This window comes from Xiphias gladius, chromosome 9 (genome assembly GCF_016859285.1).
Source record: "Xiphias gladius isolate SHS-SW01 ecotype Sanya breed wild chromosome 9, ASM1685928v1, whole genome shotgun sequence".
NCBI lineage: Eukaryota > Metazoa > Chordata > Actinopteri > Istiophoriformes > Xiphiidae > Xiphias > Xiphias gladius.
In genome coordinates this window covers 2,781,233-2,798,943 of record NC_053408.1, presented here as the reverse complement: position 1 = coordinate 2,798,943, position 17,711 = coordinate 2,781,233, and the positions used below count along the sequence as shown (strand labels likewise).

At 44.9% G+C, this 17,711-nt stretch overlaps 1 protein-coding gene across 1 annotated transcript; it reads left to right on the top strand.

Moving 5' to 3' along the window:
* The first annotated feature begins 657 nt into the window (after window positions 1–657).
* hid1b (HID1 domain containing b) lies at window positions 658–17,356 on the top strand. The gene is made up of 19 exons (XM_040135519.1): window positions 658–838; window positions 2,164–2,313; window positions 3,127–3,297; window positions 6,094–6,228; window positions 9,722–9,828; window positions 10,601–10,717; window positions 10,923–11,154; window positions 11,248–11,304; window positions 11,399–11,539; window positions 12,776–12,866; window positions 13,022–13,173; window positions 13,571–13,649; window positions 13,786–13,950; window positions 14,028–14,249; window positions 14,493–14,641; window positions 14,748–14,831; window positions 14,961–15,052; window positions 16,296–16,454; window positions 16,626–17,356. Exons 1-19 carry the CDS (start codon window positions 704–706, stop codon window positions 16,687–16,689), a joined length of 2,502 nt encoding a protein of 833 aa, XP_039991453.1. The 5' UTR covers window positions 658–703; the 3' UTR covers window positions 16,690–17,356.
* Window positions 17,357–17,711: the final 355 nt, after the last annotated feature.

The window sequence follows — 17,711 nt, the reverse complement described above, 5'->3', positions numbered from 1 at the left end:
GGATCCTGCTCGGGCCGCTGCTACGTTGAAGGGCCGTCGGGATTTTTCGGCTTCCCGCGGAGGAGGGCTCAGGGAAGAGCAGAGCGGGGCTGACGTGCTGTGTTATATCGTTAGATGTCACGTTTGCAGAATCAGTGACATGATTCAAAACAGCCTTTAAAAAATCATTGCAGTGATGCAAGGTCGGAATTTGATTTTCCACTTACAATAAGTTTTATGTGTTAAATGTCTTTATTTCACAGGGTTTTTTTTCTTATTTCAGGGTCGATGTTTTTCTGCATTCTTATTTTTATTTGATTTTATTTAATCGTTGACCTGTTTCTCATTTTGATGTCTCGCGTCAAACACTACGATCATCATTTTTACATTCCAGCCTTTACTTCAAGTTTAAGTTTCAGTGTCCCCAATAAATATTAACTGAACATTTATGTTGGATTTATGTTTTACGCACATAAGGTAAAGTAACGGGAGATCAAAACGATGAAGTTGAGCTTTTCCTATTTATTTTTATTTGTTGGTTTTTTTTTCCGTTTCTTGTTCGTGGTCGCGTCGAGCGGGACACACCACAGCAGCGGGTGTGTCTGACTCCCTCGCACACACACACACACACACACACACGCACACGCGCGCACACACAGGCTGGAAGCTGTGGTTTACGAGCAGCGGCTGAACGCGTCGGGAGCGCTGCGCGGCGGAGAGGCGGATGAGGGAGATAATCCTCCTTCGCCGCGGCCCGGTGGCAGCGCGGATCCACGCAGGTCAGGGGCAGAAAATGGGGAACGCCGACAGCAAACTTCACTTCAGGAAGGCGGTGATCCAGCTCACCACCAAGACCCAGGTCGCGTCTCTTCAGCCTTTTCCCCTTTTTCCTTTCTCTCTTTTTTTCTTTTTTTTTTCCAGAATAAAACCCAAAAACGTTGAGCGCCGCCGCGGAGATAAAGTTGGTGCCAGATGGCAGCCTGAACCGCAGCCCCGATGACACCAAGTGCAGGGGAAACAAGGGCGAACGCAGCAGCCTCTTCAGAAACGAGGACTTTTCGCACAAGATCTGCATTTATGTCCCGGAATATTTCCGTTATTGTCGGTATTTTAGCACTTTAAGAGGCTGAAAACATCCATTTTGGCCTCTGGACGAACCGAGTCTTTACCATTTCTGGTTTATTTTGTTAAATGATCCTTAAATACCTTGAGCATGTTCACATGCGGCGTGAAAAACGTTGAATTTAATGTTTTGTTTTTTTTTAACAGGCAGCAGACATGTGTTGCTCCCTGGCAGGTGCATTTAAGGTGGAACTAACTAGATACAGTCGATTTGACTCTACCGGTGCTGCGTGTGGGTCGACGGTTAGTCGATCAGTCAATTGACAGAAAAGTAATCTGCAATTATTTTGAAAACTGATCCATTGTTTTTCGAGCGAAAACGTCACTAAACATTTTAATCAATTAGTTGATTCATCAATAGGTCGATCGACAGAAAATGATGATTTACAGTTTAGGTCTTTTTTTTTTTTTTCAAGCAAAAAAAAGCGAAAAAAAATTGATGGTTTCAACTTTTCACGTGTAAGAATTGAATGCTGCTCTCCGTGTCCTACAGCATATTGAAGTGAACACCTGGGTAGGAAGTTTGATGACGATACAAGACTTTATAGACCCAACGATTCACCTGTTACTCTGGAACATAATCAGCAGATTAATCACTAATTAAGGGAATCGCCAGTTTCAGCCCAGGCCCAAGTAAAGACGGTTAATAATGCTAATTAATCAAAAATAATGCTAACGTAATTAATATTACATTAGCAGCCTTGTCATGCACAATATAGGAAATGGTGGCTGCAGAATAACACCTGCTCTCCGCATTGTGAGCTTGGTTCACAGTGACGAGGCTGTTGTGGTCTGAGGTGATGATTTTCCAGTCATGTTAAAAACACGCACAAACGCACACGCATGTACAGCTGTTTGCAAGAGTTTGTTTTTTTTAAAGTCAAAAGAAGTAAATTTAACCTCTGCTACAAATAGACATTAAAAATGAGCCTTTCTTCAAATGTTAGTGCTCTGTTGCTTTTTATGGAAGACGTGGAATTTGCCCAAACCTTTGCATACAGCCGCTGACACACACATGCTGTAGGCAGAGCGATGCGTTAACGCGCGTGTCCTCTCCCGCAGCCCGTCGAAGCCACGGACGATGCCTTCTGGGACCAGTTCTGGGCCGACGCCTCCACCACCACCCAGGATGTTTTCGCTCTGGTGCCGGCGGCCGAGATCAGAGCCGTCAGAGAGGAGTCTCCGTCAAACCTGGCGACCCTCTGCTACAAGGTAACCTGATGAGACGTCAGCAGCTACAGGCGGCGAGGAGTCTCTGGCCTCGGTCCCTCCTGGATACAGCCGGGGTCAAAGGAATGCCGCTGTTTGTCGTTCCCACGCTTTGACTGCTAAACACGTCAGTTCGTAAAGGTTAAAGGTCATTTACATTAAAGCAGAGGGACTTTGTTTTTTCAGACACAACAGATGACTAGATTTCCTCAAAAAGGAACAAATTTGTAACTGAGATTAAGCAAATCCCATCTAAGTAGTATAAAAAAATAAAAAGCGTAAAACTGCTCCGTTATAAGTAAACAACCTTAATCCAAAATGTTGTTTAAACCTGCAATACCAGATTTTTTTGGCCCCTTACGGGCGGCGGAGAAGAACAGAGCTAGAAGAAAGACAACAAAACAAAAAATGTGCAGCTGTCTGAATACTTACGGCCTGGGCCTTATGCCCACATGCACACATCTTCGCTCTGTGGTGACTTCTAAGTTTAGGGACTTTTTTTACATTTTTAGATACATTGAAGGATGGCGTCTCGGCTCCTTCATGGGTAAAGAAAACGTCACCTCTTTTAACCTGACAAAGATCCAGTTGCTATAAATGTAAAAGTAAAATAAAAGATGATGTCCGTCTGTATGAATGTGTGGTTTGGAGCCAGTGTGGGATCCTTTCACCTACATGTAGTGTGTGTGTACTGAACCCAACATGCTTTATTCTAACATATAGGGCTGTTTTAAAAATCCTTGTAACGAAAACCAGTGTTGGTTTTGATGGTGATCGTCCTGGTTCATGCGTGTTGTTTTTTTTTTTTCCCCTCAGGCGGTGGAGAGGTTAGTCCAGGGTGCGGACTCGGGCTGCCCCTCGGAGAAAGAGCGTCAGATCGTCCTGAACTGCACCCGCCTGCTCACCCGCATCCTGCCCTACATCTTCGAGGACGCCGACTGGAGAGGCTTCTTCTGGTCCACCGTGCCCGGAGCCGGCAGGGCGAGGGTACGGCTCTGACATCTAAATCTGTTTCAGGAAGTAGCAGAGAGATGCCAGGTCGTCCTCCGGAAATGACGTCCTACGCTGTGTGACCTCCTGCACTCTCTCTCTCTCTCTCTCGTGTCATTTCCTGTTTTCACGCTCGGTCTGACCCCCTCTGCTCAGAGAACATGAGAAGTGCAAAGACTCGGCACGGTGACGGCTGTAAACTGCATTGGCGGCCGCAGTAGCGGATGTCGGGTTCATAAATGATTTCGCACTGAAGCTGGTGAAAGAGAATCTGATGCTGTTATCTGCTTGAGTCCTGTGAGGGGACTGTAATACGCAAGGAATGAACCGAGGAAGCGATAATGCCCCGTTTCCACAAGTGAAAGTACAAACCCACTCCTGTGTGCTAATACGGCATGTGAGCGTGTACCCACACACATTAGCTGTGAGACCTGAAATCCTCGTCTCTCTTCAGCCTCTTTCTTTTTCATTCTTATTATCTAAATTACTGTTTTGAGTCTTTTTAATTGACGGGAAGGCATTAACTGACATGGCAGAGCTGTTCTCTGTTTGTTGCAGAAACAGACTAATTACACTACCATGTTGACGTAGCCTTTGGTAAAAACAAAACAAAACAAAAAAAAAAAAACGTTTGTCGCAAAACACAAGGTCATTGCTTTACAAGAAAACTCCACAGGGTATCTTTAAAGCAGCTATAATTATATTTTTATGGGATATGAACGTACAGATAATTATCACCTGAATTCGCAGCTTCACGGAGCTTTGCAGTGAGTTTCAGCTCATCGTCTATCTGTCCGGACCACAGCTTTACTGTTATGGTTCACTCTCATCATTCTCATACTGTTGGTATCGGCGGCAGAAGGCGGCTGTTTTCAGAAAAAATAGCCGTAAAAAGCCACCGTCCCCTACCTGCTCATCGGCAAACGGCAGACGGACTCAGTCAGAGACCAGGTGGTGAACACAGTGGGGCATTTAGCAGCTAAAGAGCCCGAGATTTCCCTCAGGAGCTGGTGGAGACCAAAACCGGAGCTAAGAGAAGAGGGAATACTGGACTGAGATTCACCAGGTTGGACACTAACATGACTCCAGATAAATGAAAATGTTGCTCCATAACTGCTGGATGTGGAAATAAGCAACTTTTTGCTGAAAGGTTTGCTGAAAGGTTTGCCATATGAAATGGCCCCCAGCCAGGAGAATTCAAAAAAGCATAAGTTGCAATTGGAGTCAGCTGACTCTTGGAAAAACTTGTGCATTTTTGTTTGTTTTGTCTCTTCTTTAATACAACTGGTAGAGATTAAATAAAAGAAAAAATGCAGTTGTTGTAAAAAAAACCTCTGCTGCCTGAGACCAGGACCAAGTACCTGCAGTAGCTAGTGTTGTGTTGGAACCAACCCACAGAGGGATCCTATCTCTGTGCGGACGATTTGTAGAGTTTAATCTGCGAGCAGCTTCTCAGCTCTGCGCACATCTGAGGATTTTAAACCCTTTGAGCTCCCCTCTTCCAATCATCCGCACCACTCAGAAGTGACGGCGCTGTCTGATTTTCAGAGCAGGTTGTGGGGTGTAAGATGAGACGTTGATGCCGTCGAGGTCACTGCCCAAAGCCAACCAGCCCCCCTCCCTCCTGACGGCTGCTGCTTCTCTGGTTACCTGGTCGGCAGGGGACCACAGTCCAAACACTGCCCATATTGTACCCCCCCCCTCCCTCTGGCCAGTGGTTGGATTAAAGAGGGATTGAATGTCCCTTAATTAAAGTGTGGGACTGAGGTAAAAAGCAGAGCTGCAGCAGTTGGAGCAGGGTAATGGGTTGTTTGCAATCGTACAAATTCGGTTTGTAGATACTGTTATTGACTCGGTTAGAAGAGAAGAAACTGTGTATTTTTAAAGTTAACGAATACACGACGTTTTCATTTGACTACAATATGAACTGACCTACTCTTTAAGGCTAAAGGATATTGGGTGTGGACACAATAACGTAAACATCAGTAACACTGACAATGCTGCAAGTGTTTATTTCCGAGGCTGTAGTTTTGTGGTGTTTTTGTGCCTTAAATTGCACAAATCACTAAAGTAATGAGGAGAAATTTTTCATTCTCTCGAAAAGCTGAGTGTGTGGGAACAAACGCCGGTTTTAAGGTCAGACATCTCAGGCTGTTACTGTGCGTGAGCTGTCTGACTCTGTGTCCGACTTGCGTTTAGCGTTTCAGTCTGGGAATCTGTAACAGCTGATAGAGCAGGGTCCACTCAGCCGACGTTCTGTTCGATCACATCACATGGTCTTCATCGTGGTCCGGGAAGTCCTCAGAGGGTTCAGAGGAAAGTGGCCATTTGAACATCTACTGTTACAAGACAACTCGGCAAATTCCATCTCCTGAGGAAGATCATGTGATATGATCGATTGCTCCGGGGGAGCTACTAAATAGACCTTATGGTGAGATTGTTTTTCTCAGCTAGAGATGTCAAGTGTTCGCTGGAAAGCAAAACTAAACTCTACAACTCTTCACAGTGGAGTTCAGTACATTTTACTGCTACTGCGTTGACCTTTACTTAACATTTTGAATACATCTTGTTTAGTTTTAATTAAGTAGGCTAATTCGCTATTTTACTTCCTCCATTGCTGTTGAGTCTATAAATAAATGAACTGTAATGTGCATGAGTTCATTTCTGGATCTACATGAAGCGCCACAAAGCTCACGGTCACCGTGCGCTAAATTCAAATATCAATCACCGCTGTAACGTCAAAACCGTAAACGCATCGCGTGACATCTCCGAACTCGTCTCTTTATCCGCCAGCGTTTTGATGGAGACAGCGATGATGATGAGGATGATGATGGAGCCCGGCCGCTGGCCGAATCCCTGCTGATGGCCATCGCCGACCTGCTCTTCTGTCCAGGTTTCACCGTCCAGGGCCACAAGAAGACCAACTCGGTGAGTCCACTTGCCCTCGACATTGCTCTGTGATTTCTGTGTGGCAGATATTCAGCTGTGGTCTGCACCGGCCTCATTAGGCCACAGTGCAGCTGCAGCCAAACACTGGCCGATATTCGGTGTTTAGTAAAGGACACTTAATAAAGCATTGACTGGGGCTTATTTATTAACTGGGTGACGTTGCCGTGCTACATGCGGTGTTGCTTAAAGGCAGAGTCGAGTTTTAAGAACTAGCCCTAAACACAAGGTACCGCTGAGGCTGATGGGAACGTCATTAGTTCTGCAGGTATTTGGTCATGAACCCAGTTATTGGACAAAGTGAAATCTAGAACTGATGAAGGCACTAGATGAAAAGTCGCAGGATCACTAAAGCTGTTAGGATTAATTGTCATAGATCCGCTGCGTCATCGAGCGGTGCGGCCCACTTGGCGGTAGATGTACCGACTGTTCGCATCCGTTTTTCTGCGACTTTTCTTCACAGACGCACGTAGCGACGAACCTGGCGACTTTCTTTCCCGAGAATAGCGCCGTCGGCCTCCGCTCCACTGGCCCGCCCCTCTGTGCTTTTCACTTGACTGACAACACGGCAGCTGACACAGGTGTGAATGAGCTTCTAACTCTCTCTCTGAGTGGTCGGTCCAGCCAGATATGAGGTTCTGACCCAGTCTTGTTTATCTTTGGACAGAGCTAGCCAGGCTAGCTGTTTCCCCCTGCCTCCAGTCTGTATGCTAAGCTAAGCTAATTACAGCCTGATTCTCAGATGAAAAAGCAATTGTTGAACTTTTCCTTTAAGAATCTTTCCACGTAAAAAGGAAACCAATGCTAGATTCAACTTTTCTTTTAGGCCTTGAGCTACAACAGTGTCAATACTTTGCTGAGTCCCTGTTCTTTCGCCCTGTGGCGGTGCAGCGAGCGCTCTTATCTCCTTCACACAACCTTCTCAGGCAGTAGCTGGAGTTAATGAGTGACTCTGCATGAGACGGAGAGAGGGAGGAGTGGCCATGTTTGTTTACTGGGCTGAGAAGGACAGGGCGGACGCTTCTTAGCCGTGCTGAGCAAACAGCGGAGCATGGGAGGAGAGAGGAAACGGCCGTGCTGCCGCTTCTCCGTGGTCGGACAACTCCTCACACCTCCCGGCCTCCCCGAGGAAACGTCAGGCTCAGTGGAGCGTGGGGGAAATCGTGCAGCAGAAGGTGGAAAATGACCATCGGCTGTGGTTTGTTCCCACCTGCCTCTGTGACCTCTGAAGCATGCGCGCACACACAAACACATTAGAGGAAGAAAAATGTAATCGCTTCTTTTGCTTTTCCTTTAGTTACAGAACCACTTTAAAAGTCTGGCGACATATGTTATATGTTAAGATTTGATCCAATTTCACATTTACCCACCTCGAGGTTGGTTGGAGGGGGGCAGGAGGGAAGGGGGTGGGGGGCGTATTTACATAATATAATACAGATTTCCAGGTGAGTGAATTTTCATGTCGATTCACCTTTTTAGCTGTCTGCAGTCTGTATATTGTCTGCATCACATTCTATTATGAATCTTTGAAAGCCCAAAGATGATGTACTTTTAAGCTTGGATGAGAGAAAAAAACAAATTACAAAGAAAATGTTGCCTCGTCCTCAGCGGGATCCAGTCTCTGAAATTTTGGCCGCCACACCAATACAGTGCCGGTCAATCTCTCACCATCTGAGCATCGTATTGAAAAATGTGTCAACAACAGAAAAGTACCTCCTGAGGATAATTTACCAGAGCGCACTGTCAACATTCGTCCTAGGGAAACGATGACGATGAGGAAACGATAGCGACGAGGAAGCAGGACAAGTGTTTCGGGATAAACGCATTGCTACTGACTTTATTAAATCCAGACGTCCAACGGGGCCCAGAGGCAGACCTCAATGAGAAGATTGAAGGGATAAAAAAAATGCGCTTATCGTTCAACTTTGTAAAAAAATAGCTTTTTCTTGTACAATACTGGATGCTTTTCACCCATCCAAGCTTTTAAACATCATTCATTAAACAATTTGAGATCAACTCTCTTGTTGATCTTTTCATAGGTAACACACCCTGTGAGATTGCTTTTTTTTTTTTTTTTCCAGGGAGCGCCGAGCCAAAAATCACCGTATCAGTGCTTCCCGGGTTTGTTTGAACGCCAGTGAGCTTTTGTGTGCATGGCACAATGCCCTTTGCTGTCAGTTTACTTGTGAAGAACAATGGTAGCACCCAGTATTTATCTGCGCCGAGGTGTCACACGCAGATACTGTCAGCCGAGTACTCAGCTTACTCCGCTTGTTCAATCACATGGTGGAAGTAGGTGTGAACACAGTCCCGGTGCTCTGTTCAGACCTCTGGCTTTGGCTGTGAAGTGTAGCAGTGGGCGAACATTCATGTAACCGAGGAGAGCTCCACAGAATAAATGGTTGAGTCTCCAGTTGTTTCATAAGGAGTCAGTTAATTGAAGTCTCCAGGCTGAGTGTTAAATATTACAGTTCTTTAAGGCTGTCAGTGGAATCGGTCTTTAGGACACAATGCAGCTCATAATACTTTTTTTGCTTCTTTAAAACTAGAGCATGGCTGATGACTTCTTGTTTTTCTCGTGGATTTAATTTACCGTCTGTGAAATCCATCAGATATTCTCTAAGTCTTACTTCTTAGCTATTTGGACGACTAGCGGAGGCGACTTTCGGTGTCTTGTACGCTGCCAGTGATGCAAGAAGTGTTCAATTCCGTCACTGAAGTAAAAGTAGCAATACCACACCCTATAAAAATACTCCATTGCTAGTAATAGAAGTACTGGAAACAAAATGCACTTAAAGTATCAAAAGTAAAAGTACTCATTTTGCAGAATAGCCCCTGCCAGTGTTTATATTATTATGTTACTAGATCACTATTGTTAATATATAAGTGCTACCAAATGGCGTAGTTGGTGCTGATTTTGACTATTTCATATAAAGTATGCTACTTTAATCTTTGCTAAAGCATCATATTTTATAAACTGATAGTTTGAGTATTTAAAAAGTAACAAGTTATTACATGATTTCTGTCAGATAGAGGTTGTGTAAGTATTTCCCCCTGAAATGTAGTGGTAGAGAAGTAGAAAGTAGCATATAATGGAAAATCTCAAGTAAAGTACCTCAAAGTTGAACTTAGGTACAGTATTTGAGTAAATATACTTAGTTACTTTCCACCACTGTATGCTACAGACAGGCTGATTTCACATTTTCTCGGTCTTAACTACGCTGAGGCTGCGACTACTGACGTTTCATCACTGATTATTCTGTCGATGACGTTTTCAGTTTTCATCGTTTAGCCCATAAAATGTCAGAAAATAGCAAAGAGCGTCCATCAAAATTTCCCAGAGCCCAAAAGCGGCGTCTTCAGATGTAAACCGCAAACAGGATACTGTATTTTGATGCCGTTTGTCACCATCAACACCCATCTGCCGTCTCCGTGTGGTGAAGTTGACTTTGTGTTACTCTCGTCTCTGCTGCAGGATACAGCGGAGGACATCCGGTCCATAGACAGCTGCGAGTACATCTGGGAGGCCGGGGTGGGCTTCGCTCAGTCGCCTCCTCTAAACTACATGCATGACCTCGACAGGTGAGGCTGTAGCATCAGTGGCGGTGGAAACCTATCTCTGACTTGTCTGTTTTCGTGATTCTTTTTCCCTATAACTGGTTGCCAAGTGTGTACAGGTGTGGCCCCTTTGGTATAAACGAAGAGGACACGAGCTTATACCAACTCTGATAATCCGGCAAAGCTTGACCGCATTTTTCCTGGCAGTACTGAAACATGAATTTCCACAAAGGGCCATAACTAAGTGGTCAGAGTCTGACTACCTTGACATTTTGCACACCCCTGTACAAAGATTTAAATGCACCTGTAAGTCACCTTTGGATAAAAGCTTGATTCAGATGACTGTAATGCACTGATGTAATGCAGAGTTTCTGCCTGCTGGCGGTGCTATGGAGCAACGATTTGATGTTTTCTTTCCAATACTTATTTGACTCACGCAAGTCCGCTGATCGGCACTTTGCGGTGGTAATGCACTAGGAAACGCAGGACCTCCCCAGCAAAAGTCGGGTCGGAGATACCATCACGGATGTAAACGACGCAGGTTTCAGTATGTAATGTTTTATGTGAAAGGACATGCATTTAAAAACTTTTCGTGAGACATCAAGGACACACATCATGTGCTTTCTCTGAAAATCATGGCATGCGAATTTTGTTGTGGATCCAGATGAACGTTACATTTCCTTATCAAACTGGCCATTATGGAGGATTTAATGGCCTTGACGGGGGTGTGAACTCTGAGTGCTGTCTACTAACTTTTGAAGTTGCATCCATTCGTCCTGTGTACCTGTTTGTCCAGGACCGAGCTGCTGAAGTTGCTCCTCACCTGTTTCTCTGAAGCCATGTACCTCCCTCCCTCCTCTGAAAGCAGAAACCTCAATCCCTGGGTGGCCTTCTTCTGCTCCACAGACAACAGGTAACACACACACACACACACACCAGTGCGTCACCCTCTGCTATGCATTAACCTACACTGTGGAACATAAAGCGGCCCCTCTGAAGAGCCCTTCACTTCTGAACTCATGGAAAACTCTGATAGTCCGCCGTGACCTCCCGGTGCAGATACACAGCAGCCGTACGGCGTTGGCTGACCTCCACCTGTCTTTCACTGCTTCACCCAGACATGCCCTGCCTCTGTTCACCTCCCTGCTCAACGTGGTGTGCGCCTATGACCCTGTGGGCTACGGCATCCCGTACAACCACCTGCTGTTCTCCGACTACCGGGAGCAGCTGGTGGAGCAGGCGGTCCAGATCCTTATCGTCACCCTGGAGCACGAAGCTGGGTCGGCCGCCAGCGCCGCCCTCCAGGCCCTGGATGCCTCCCCGTCCCCCACAGCTGGGGAGGAGCAGGAGGTACCAGGGAGATGAATGAAGACATGAGTTTAAATTGTAATAAAAGCACTGATAATGATTCAGATTTTAAAAACTCCTCTCATATCTTTTCAGCCTGCTGGACCTGATAACCTCTTTGTGAATTATCTCTCCAGGATCCACAGGGAAGAGGTACTGTGAAATACAGCTAACCATTTTAGCGCTGACTAGACTCATACTGTAGGATGTTAGGTCCTGATCCCTGTGTATTCTCTTCGTTCGTCAGGATTTGAGCTTCATCCTGAAGGGCCTGGCTCGGCTGCTGAATAATCCTCTGGTCCAAACTTACCTGCCTCGTTCCACCAAGAAGATCCAGTTCCACCAGGAACTGCTGATCCTCTTCTGGAAGTTCTGTGACTTCAACAAGGTGTGGAGCTCGATTCCCTATGAATGGTCTTGAAGCTACGAGATGGATTAATTAACGTTTTTAATTGCAGAAAAGAACAGCGATGCCAGTGTGTGTCTAGTTTTTTGCCATGCTAACAAAAATTATCAGATGGATTGCCATAAAATTTGGTTCAGACATTCATGTTCCCCAGAAGATTTATCTCAATGTCTTTGGTCGTTCGCTGTCTTTTCCTTTAGCAGCACCATGAGGTATATACTTGTGGTTTTGAATGGAATTTCTCAAAATGTTGGATGGGTTGCTTGAAATTCAGTTCATATATTTTTGCCGCCCTCGAAACAAATATTTGTGCTTGAACAACAACATTTCAACAACGATTTAATGGATTGCCATGAACTTTGGTTCAGACGTTCCGGTTCCCCTCAGTTCCCCTGTAATAACTTCCACGATCCCCTGACTTTTCATTTAGCGCCATCACAAGGTCAAAATTTCACATTGTCCAATATTTTGTAATGATAATTTGGAATGAATGATTGTAATGATTGAAGAACTTGAGATGGGGCTTGTTGGAGGCCACCAAAAACAGAAATACTGAATAAACACTGATATTAGATCCTTTAAAAAAAACAAAAAAAAATGTCTTAATCAAAACATATGGGGTGAACACCACAACGCACTGGAAAAGCTCTGTTCAAAGGCCTTTTTTATGAAATTGGCTGTGACTCTGCGAAATCACCCCCTAATTCACTCATCCTCTGCTCCATACAGGACAGGCACTCAGTAGGTTACGCTATAGTGAGCGGTAAATTCATGGTTTTGGACACTTAAAAATCATTACTGCATTGACTCTCTAGCTGTCGCGCAGGAGTAATTTATGCATCTTTAAAAATGTGGAGCCTTGAATTTAAGGAATTGTTAGCACAAAGTCGTACGTGCAGTGGCCATTATTCCTTTTTGCTTCATTGTGGAAGATTTGAGGGCCCTATATCGTGCGTAAATGTACACACTCAGAATCTGGACACGCAAATAAAATGGGGTAGGGTAAATATAGTGCAGAATACAGTAAATAGACCTTAGTCATGTTTCAAAATAAAGTACATGGAAATGGCAAACATCGCATACACCACGTTCAGAATCTGACAATCTGCTGGTATTATCATTACAAACAGTCTTAAAGCCAGAAGAATATTAATGAAGCTTACTAGGTTTTGTTTGTTGGTTTGTTTGTTTGTTGGTGTGTGTGTGTGTGTGTTTTAGAAATTCCTGTTCTTTGTCCTGAAGAGCAGCGATGTGTTGGACATGTTGGTTCCCATCCTCTTCTACCTGAACGATGCCAGAGCAGATCAGTGTGAGTCATAACCTCCCTGCCTTGTGTGTGCGAGAGAGGTTAAATTAAATGATACTGTTTGTGCGTGCATTAAACTGACTACACCTCCAGAGATCGCTGCGGGAAACCTCCCTCTCTGAAAAATCCACCTGTTTTTGTTTTGTGTGTATCTGCAGCTCGTGTGGGCCTCATGCACATCGGTGTGTTCATCCTCCTGCTCTTGAGCGGAGAGAGGAACTTTGGCGTTCGTCTGAACAAGCCGTACACTCTCCGTGTCCCCATGGACATTCCTGTCTTCACGGGAACCCACGCTGACCTCCTCGTTGTGGTGAGGGGTTAGGTGGTAAAACTGAGAGAGAGCTCTCGATAACAGCATTTTAACTATTTTAACTATAATTTCATATGTGTTTGACAGATTGTCAGAGATTTAATACAGCTCATATTCTGTATATAAAGAAAACAAAGAAAACTGTATATACAGTCTGATACAACGACATTTACAGTATGTGGCAGTTATGTTTAATTTAAACTTCTTTGATCCAGATTGAAATATCTATGATGGATTGCCAATAAATGTTGTGGTCCTCACAGGATGAATCCAGAACATTTTGTAGATGTTTGTTGATCTGACTTTTCATCTGGCCGTACCAATAGCCCCAAGTCCCCAGCATTTCAGTTCATTATCAAACATCTCAGATTTCTTCACTTTACTTTTTCATGTTTAGATCTTCCACAAAATCATCACCGGTGGACACCAGCGTCTCCAGCCTCTCTTTGACTGCCTGCTCACAGTAATAGTGAACAGTGAGTATCACAGCTCAAACATCCCTCCCTGGTGGCTGAATGGGAGAACTGCTAAGTTTTTAAAAGCCTCCGTGCTGATCTTTCCCTTCATCCCTGCTGTGATATTTTGACACCATCCCCCTTCCCCCTCCCACAGTTTCACCCTATCTGAAGAGCCTGTCCATGGTGGCGGCCAACAAGCTGCTCCACCTCCTGGAGGCCTTCTCCACACCCTGGTTCCTCTTCTCCTCCACCCAGAACCACCACCTGGTCTTCTTCCTGCTGGAGGTCTTCAACAACATCATCCAGTATCAGTTTGATGGTGAGAACATAGATGCGAACTCAACAATATAACACTTGGCAGCCCTTTATGGTGCCTAACTCAGAATCTGCTCACAGGCAACTGCAACCTGGTGTACACCATCATCCGTAAGCGAAACGTCTTCCACCAGTTGGCCAACCTGCCGTCTGACACAGCGTCTATTCAGAAGGCCCTGCAGAGGAAGAAGAAGTCCGGGATTTCCAGGACTAACTCTACAGAGTATGAGTCCATGGAGGGCTCCAGACCAGCTGTACCTGCTGAGCCTGGCACTCTCAAAACCAGCTTAGAGGCCACTCCAGGTATGAAGTTGGATCGTAGAAGAACTGTAAAGGTCATTTTATCATAAAAAATAAAAAGCCATCAAGTCATATGAAGCATCCAGTGGTGGAAAGTAGGGACGTCCCTTCCCATGTTAGCGGATATTGTGTTTAAGTGGTGCGTATACCCCAACAGATTTTTTGAGAAGCTCTTTTTTTTAATGTTCCAGTCGTCCCTTTTTTTCCCCTCCTTCCATCAAAACAGATTCTCTTGTGTCCTTTCAGGAATCGATAAGATAACAGAGAAGTCCCAGGTGAGCGAGGATGGTACCATGGTCGCTGTCCCACAATCAGACTCTCCACAGACGACCGCAGACAACGGTGCCACAGCTGGAGCCAGCGACACGGAGTCCAACTCAGATAGAGACCACGAGGTACGCAGTTAAAGCACATCACCGATGCTTTTACTCCGTTTTATGGGGTTTTGTTCGTAACTCCTGCGGTTGAAACGACTCCCCTGTTTTTTTATTGCGTTGTCAGGTCTACCACACAGAGTCAGAAGCAGCGAGGAGTCGGTCATCAAGTGCGTTGTCATCAGCAGCCTGGAGCGCTAATCCAGACTGGGTTAGTAGAAGTCTTTTCCGCTGTATTTGCTCTCTATCTTTTGCTCCTATCTGGTGGCTCTGTAAGGCGTTGTATACCCTGAATAGTTCGTGTGACCTCCTCCAATCCGTGCTACCTGTGTGTTCTCAGGTGTCGTCATGGAAGGCAAAGCTTCCTCTACAGACCATCATGCGGCTGCTACAAGTACTGGTCCCTCAGGTGGAGAAGATTTGCATCGACAAGTAAGAAATTGTACCACTTTTAAAATCAAAAGCAAATGTATTATTCTCTGTATCTTAACGACTTACATGAACTCAGTGGTGCTAAGTGGGCTGCTTTTCTCAACAGTCAGTGTCAGCAAGGCCTAATTGTGTTGTCTTTGTTGATGAAGGTGGCTTTCTTTTTAAAACAGACCGCTCTTGCTGTTGCTGGGAATATAAAACGAATCACTGCCCCTTGTGATAGATTTTCCCGGGAGATAACTCCACCCAACACTGGGTGTTTGGAGCGGCTTCTACAGCATCAAAACCGTAGATGTAAATCACTGGTGTGCTTTTATCTAGGGCAGCAATTAGCGATTATTTTCAGTATCAATTCATTTTCTTGAGTAGTTGTTTCATTAGAAAATAGTAGCTGTTATAATTCCCCGGAGTCTAAGCTGACGTTTTCAGATGTCTTGTTTTGAAATCGTATATTACGAAGAAAATCATCAAATGTACATATTTGAAAAGCTGGGACCAGAAAATCTTTAGCATATTTGTTCAAAATATGACGAATATGATTATTTGACTTTTAAAATACTTACCAATCACCTATTTTGATCAACTAATCTCTGCGGCTGTAGCTACATCAGCTGGTAAACGTTAAAGGGGGGGACATTCATTTCATATGAACAATAAACACAAACCTATTTCCGAGCAGCACAGCTTTCTTGGCCACTTGGGGGCAGAACCTCACAATAAACTGAACATCACACACAAGCGTGTGACGAAGATTTTATGGTACCACATCAAGCGGACTTCGAACAATAGTATCATTCATGTGGAGTTGTGGTTTGACACCTAACAAAACAATAGGCAATGTCCAAAATTTATTCTCCACCAGCTCCTCAGGGAAATAACTGATCCACCGTGTTCACCAGCCAGTTGCCAACTTTGTCCGTGTCCTGGGCAGGAGCCGTACAGTGGATTTATCAGAGATTTCTCACTGAAAACCGCTGCCTGCTGCCGGAGAGTGAACCAAAACCGTAAAGCTTCAGGCCCTAAAACCAAAACAATGACCTTAAAGATGCTAAAATGCTCCATACCGCTCAGAGAAACTGCAAAATTGGTGAAAATTCACTGTTAGTTTCGTGTCTATGAGTGACCCCTTTCACATCACACACGGTCATTTGATCCATCGTTGATATAAAAACGTTGGTTAGCGCTGCTTTAATCTTGCACGCTAGTCTGATCCGGATGAGATCAGTGCTGTTGTCGTCCTCAGGGGTTTGACAGACGAGTCAGAAATCCTCAAGTTCCTTCAGCACGGGACGCTCGTCGGCCTCCTGCCCATCCCTCATCCCATACTCATCAGAAAGTACCAGGCCAACGCCGGCACGGCCATGTGGTTCCGAACATACATGTGGGGAGTCATCTACTTACGGTAAGGAGACCGAGAAGGAGCCTGTACGTAACCTGTGTGTTTCACCTGCTGCATTTCCAAATGAAAACTTGGCCGACGTACTTACTTCAGACTGGCCCAGCAAGTCGCGTGCGTCACGGTTTTGAGTTTTCACAATGTCTTGTTTTTCCCCTCTGACTCTTGTTGCCGTAGCAACGTGGATCCTCCAATCTGGTACGACACGGATATAAGGCTGTTTGAGATCCAGAGGATTTAGAGGAGCTGCTGAGGACGTTGTGTCGACTGCCGGATCCGCAACAAGACCTGCCAGTTTACCTTCCTCGTACCTCAACTCCGATCAGAGGAGCATCTCGCGTCTTTTTGGTCGTATTTAAAGACGACAAGCAGTGACAATCTTGTGCTTCATTTTGTCATTTTTTTTCCAGAGAAAAAACAGGAGGGTATAAATCTGTCCGTAAATGAATTACTGCGTATTACATGGAGCCTGTATCATGAGCAGGTGCAGTGGAAGCATTTCCAAATGTTATCATGAAATGTGATTTATTGAACGTTTAATTATTCATTTTGCCAAAAAAGAGAAGTTTTTGCACATTGCTCTGTGGTGTTGATTTGACAATTTCAGGCCCCACTGAATGTTTTCCGTTCGCCTTTTAAACTCCCTCCCACACATGATGTACTGGAAATGAAACACTCTAGGCTGAAGGATACTGTTGTGCTGAAGCCTTTCCCATTGTGCTGAAGGGAAACCGAACACGGTCTACGAGGGGACTGGAGCTCAGATAGAAGGGGACGTCTTTTCTCACATGTTCTTACCGACAAAGTGTCAGAAAATGTTTTCTGGTGCTGAAACTGTACGAAAATCACTTTGGGGTGTGTATCTGATGTGTTATGTCCTGTCAGAAGTAAAAAATGATCAGTATGAACTCAGAGGAAGTTATTTCATATAAAGCATTTCCCTTAAATGCGCCACATGGCCTAAAGTATGTGGACACAGGATCATTAGACCCACACGTTGTAACTGGGTGTTTCATTCAACAGCCTCCACTCTTTCTTTTTCAACCGGTCAAGTTCTTCCACGCCAGCCTGGGAAAACCATCCCTTCACAGAGCTGGCTTTGTGCACGGGGGCATTGTTATAGTTAAACAGGAAAAAGGGACAGACACAAACTGTTGACAATGAGCTGGGAGAACTGTATTGTTTAAAATATCACTCAATGCTGTAGCATTACGACTTTCTCTCACTGGAAGCAAGGAGCCATGAGAAGCAACCCCACACCAG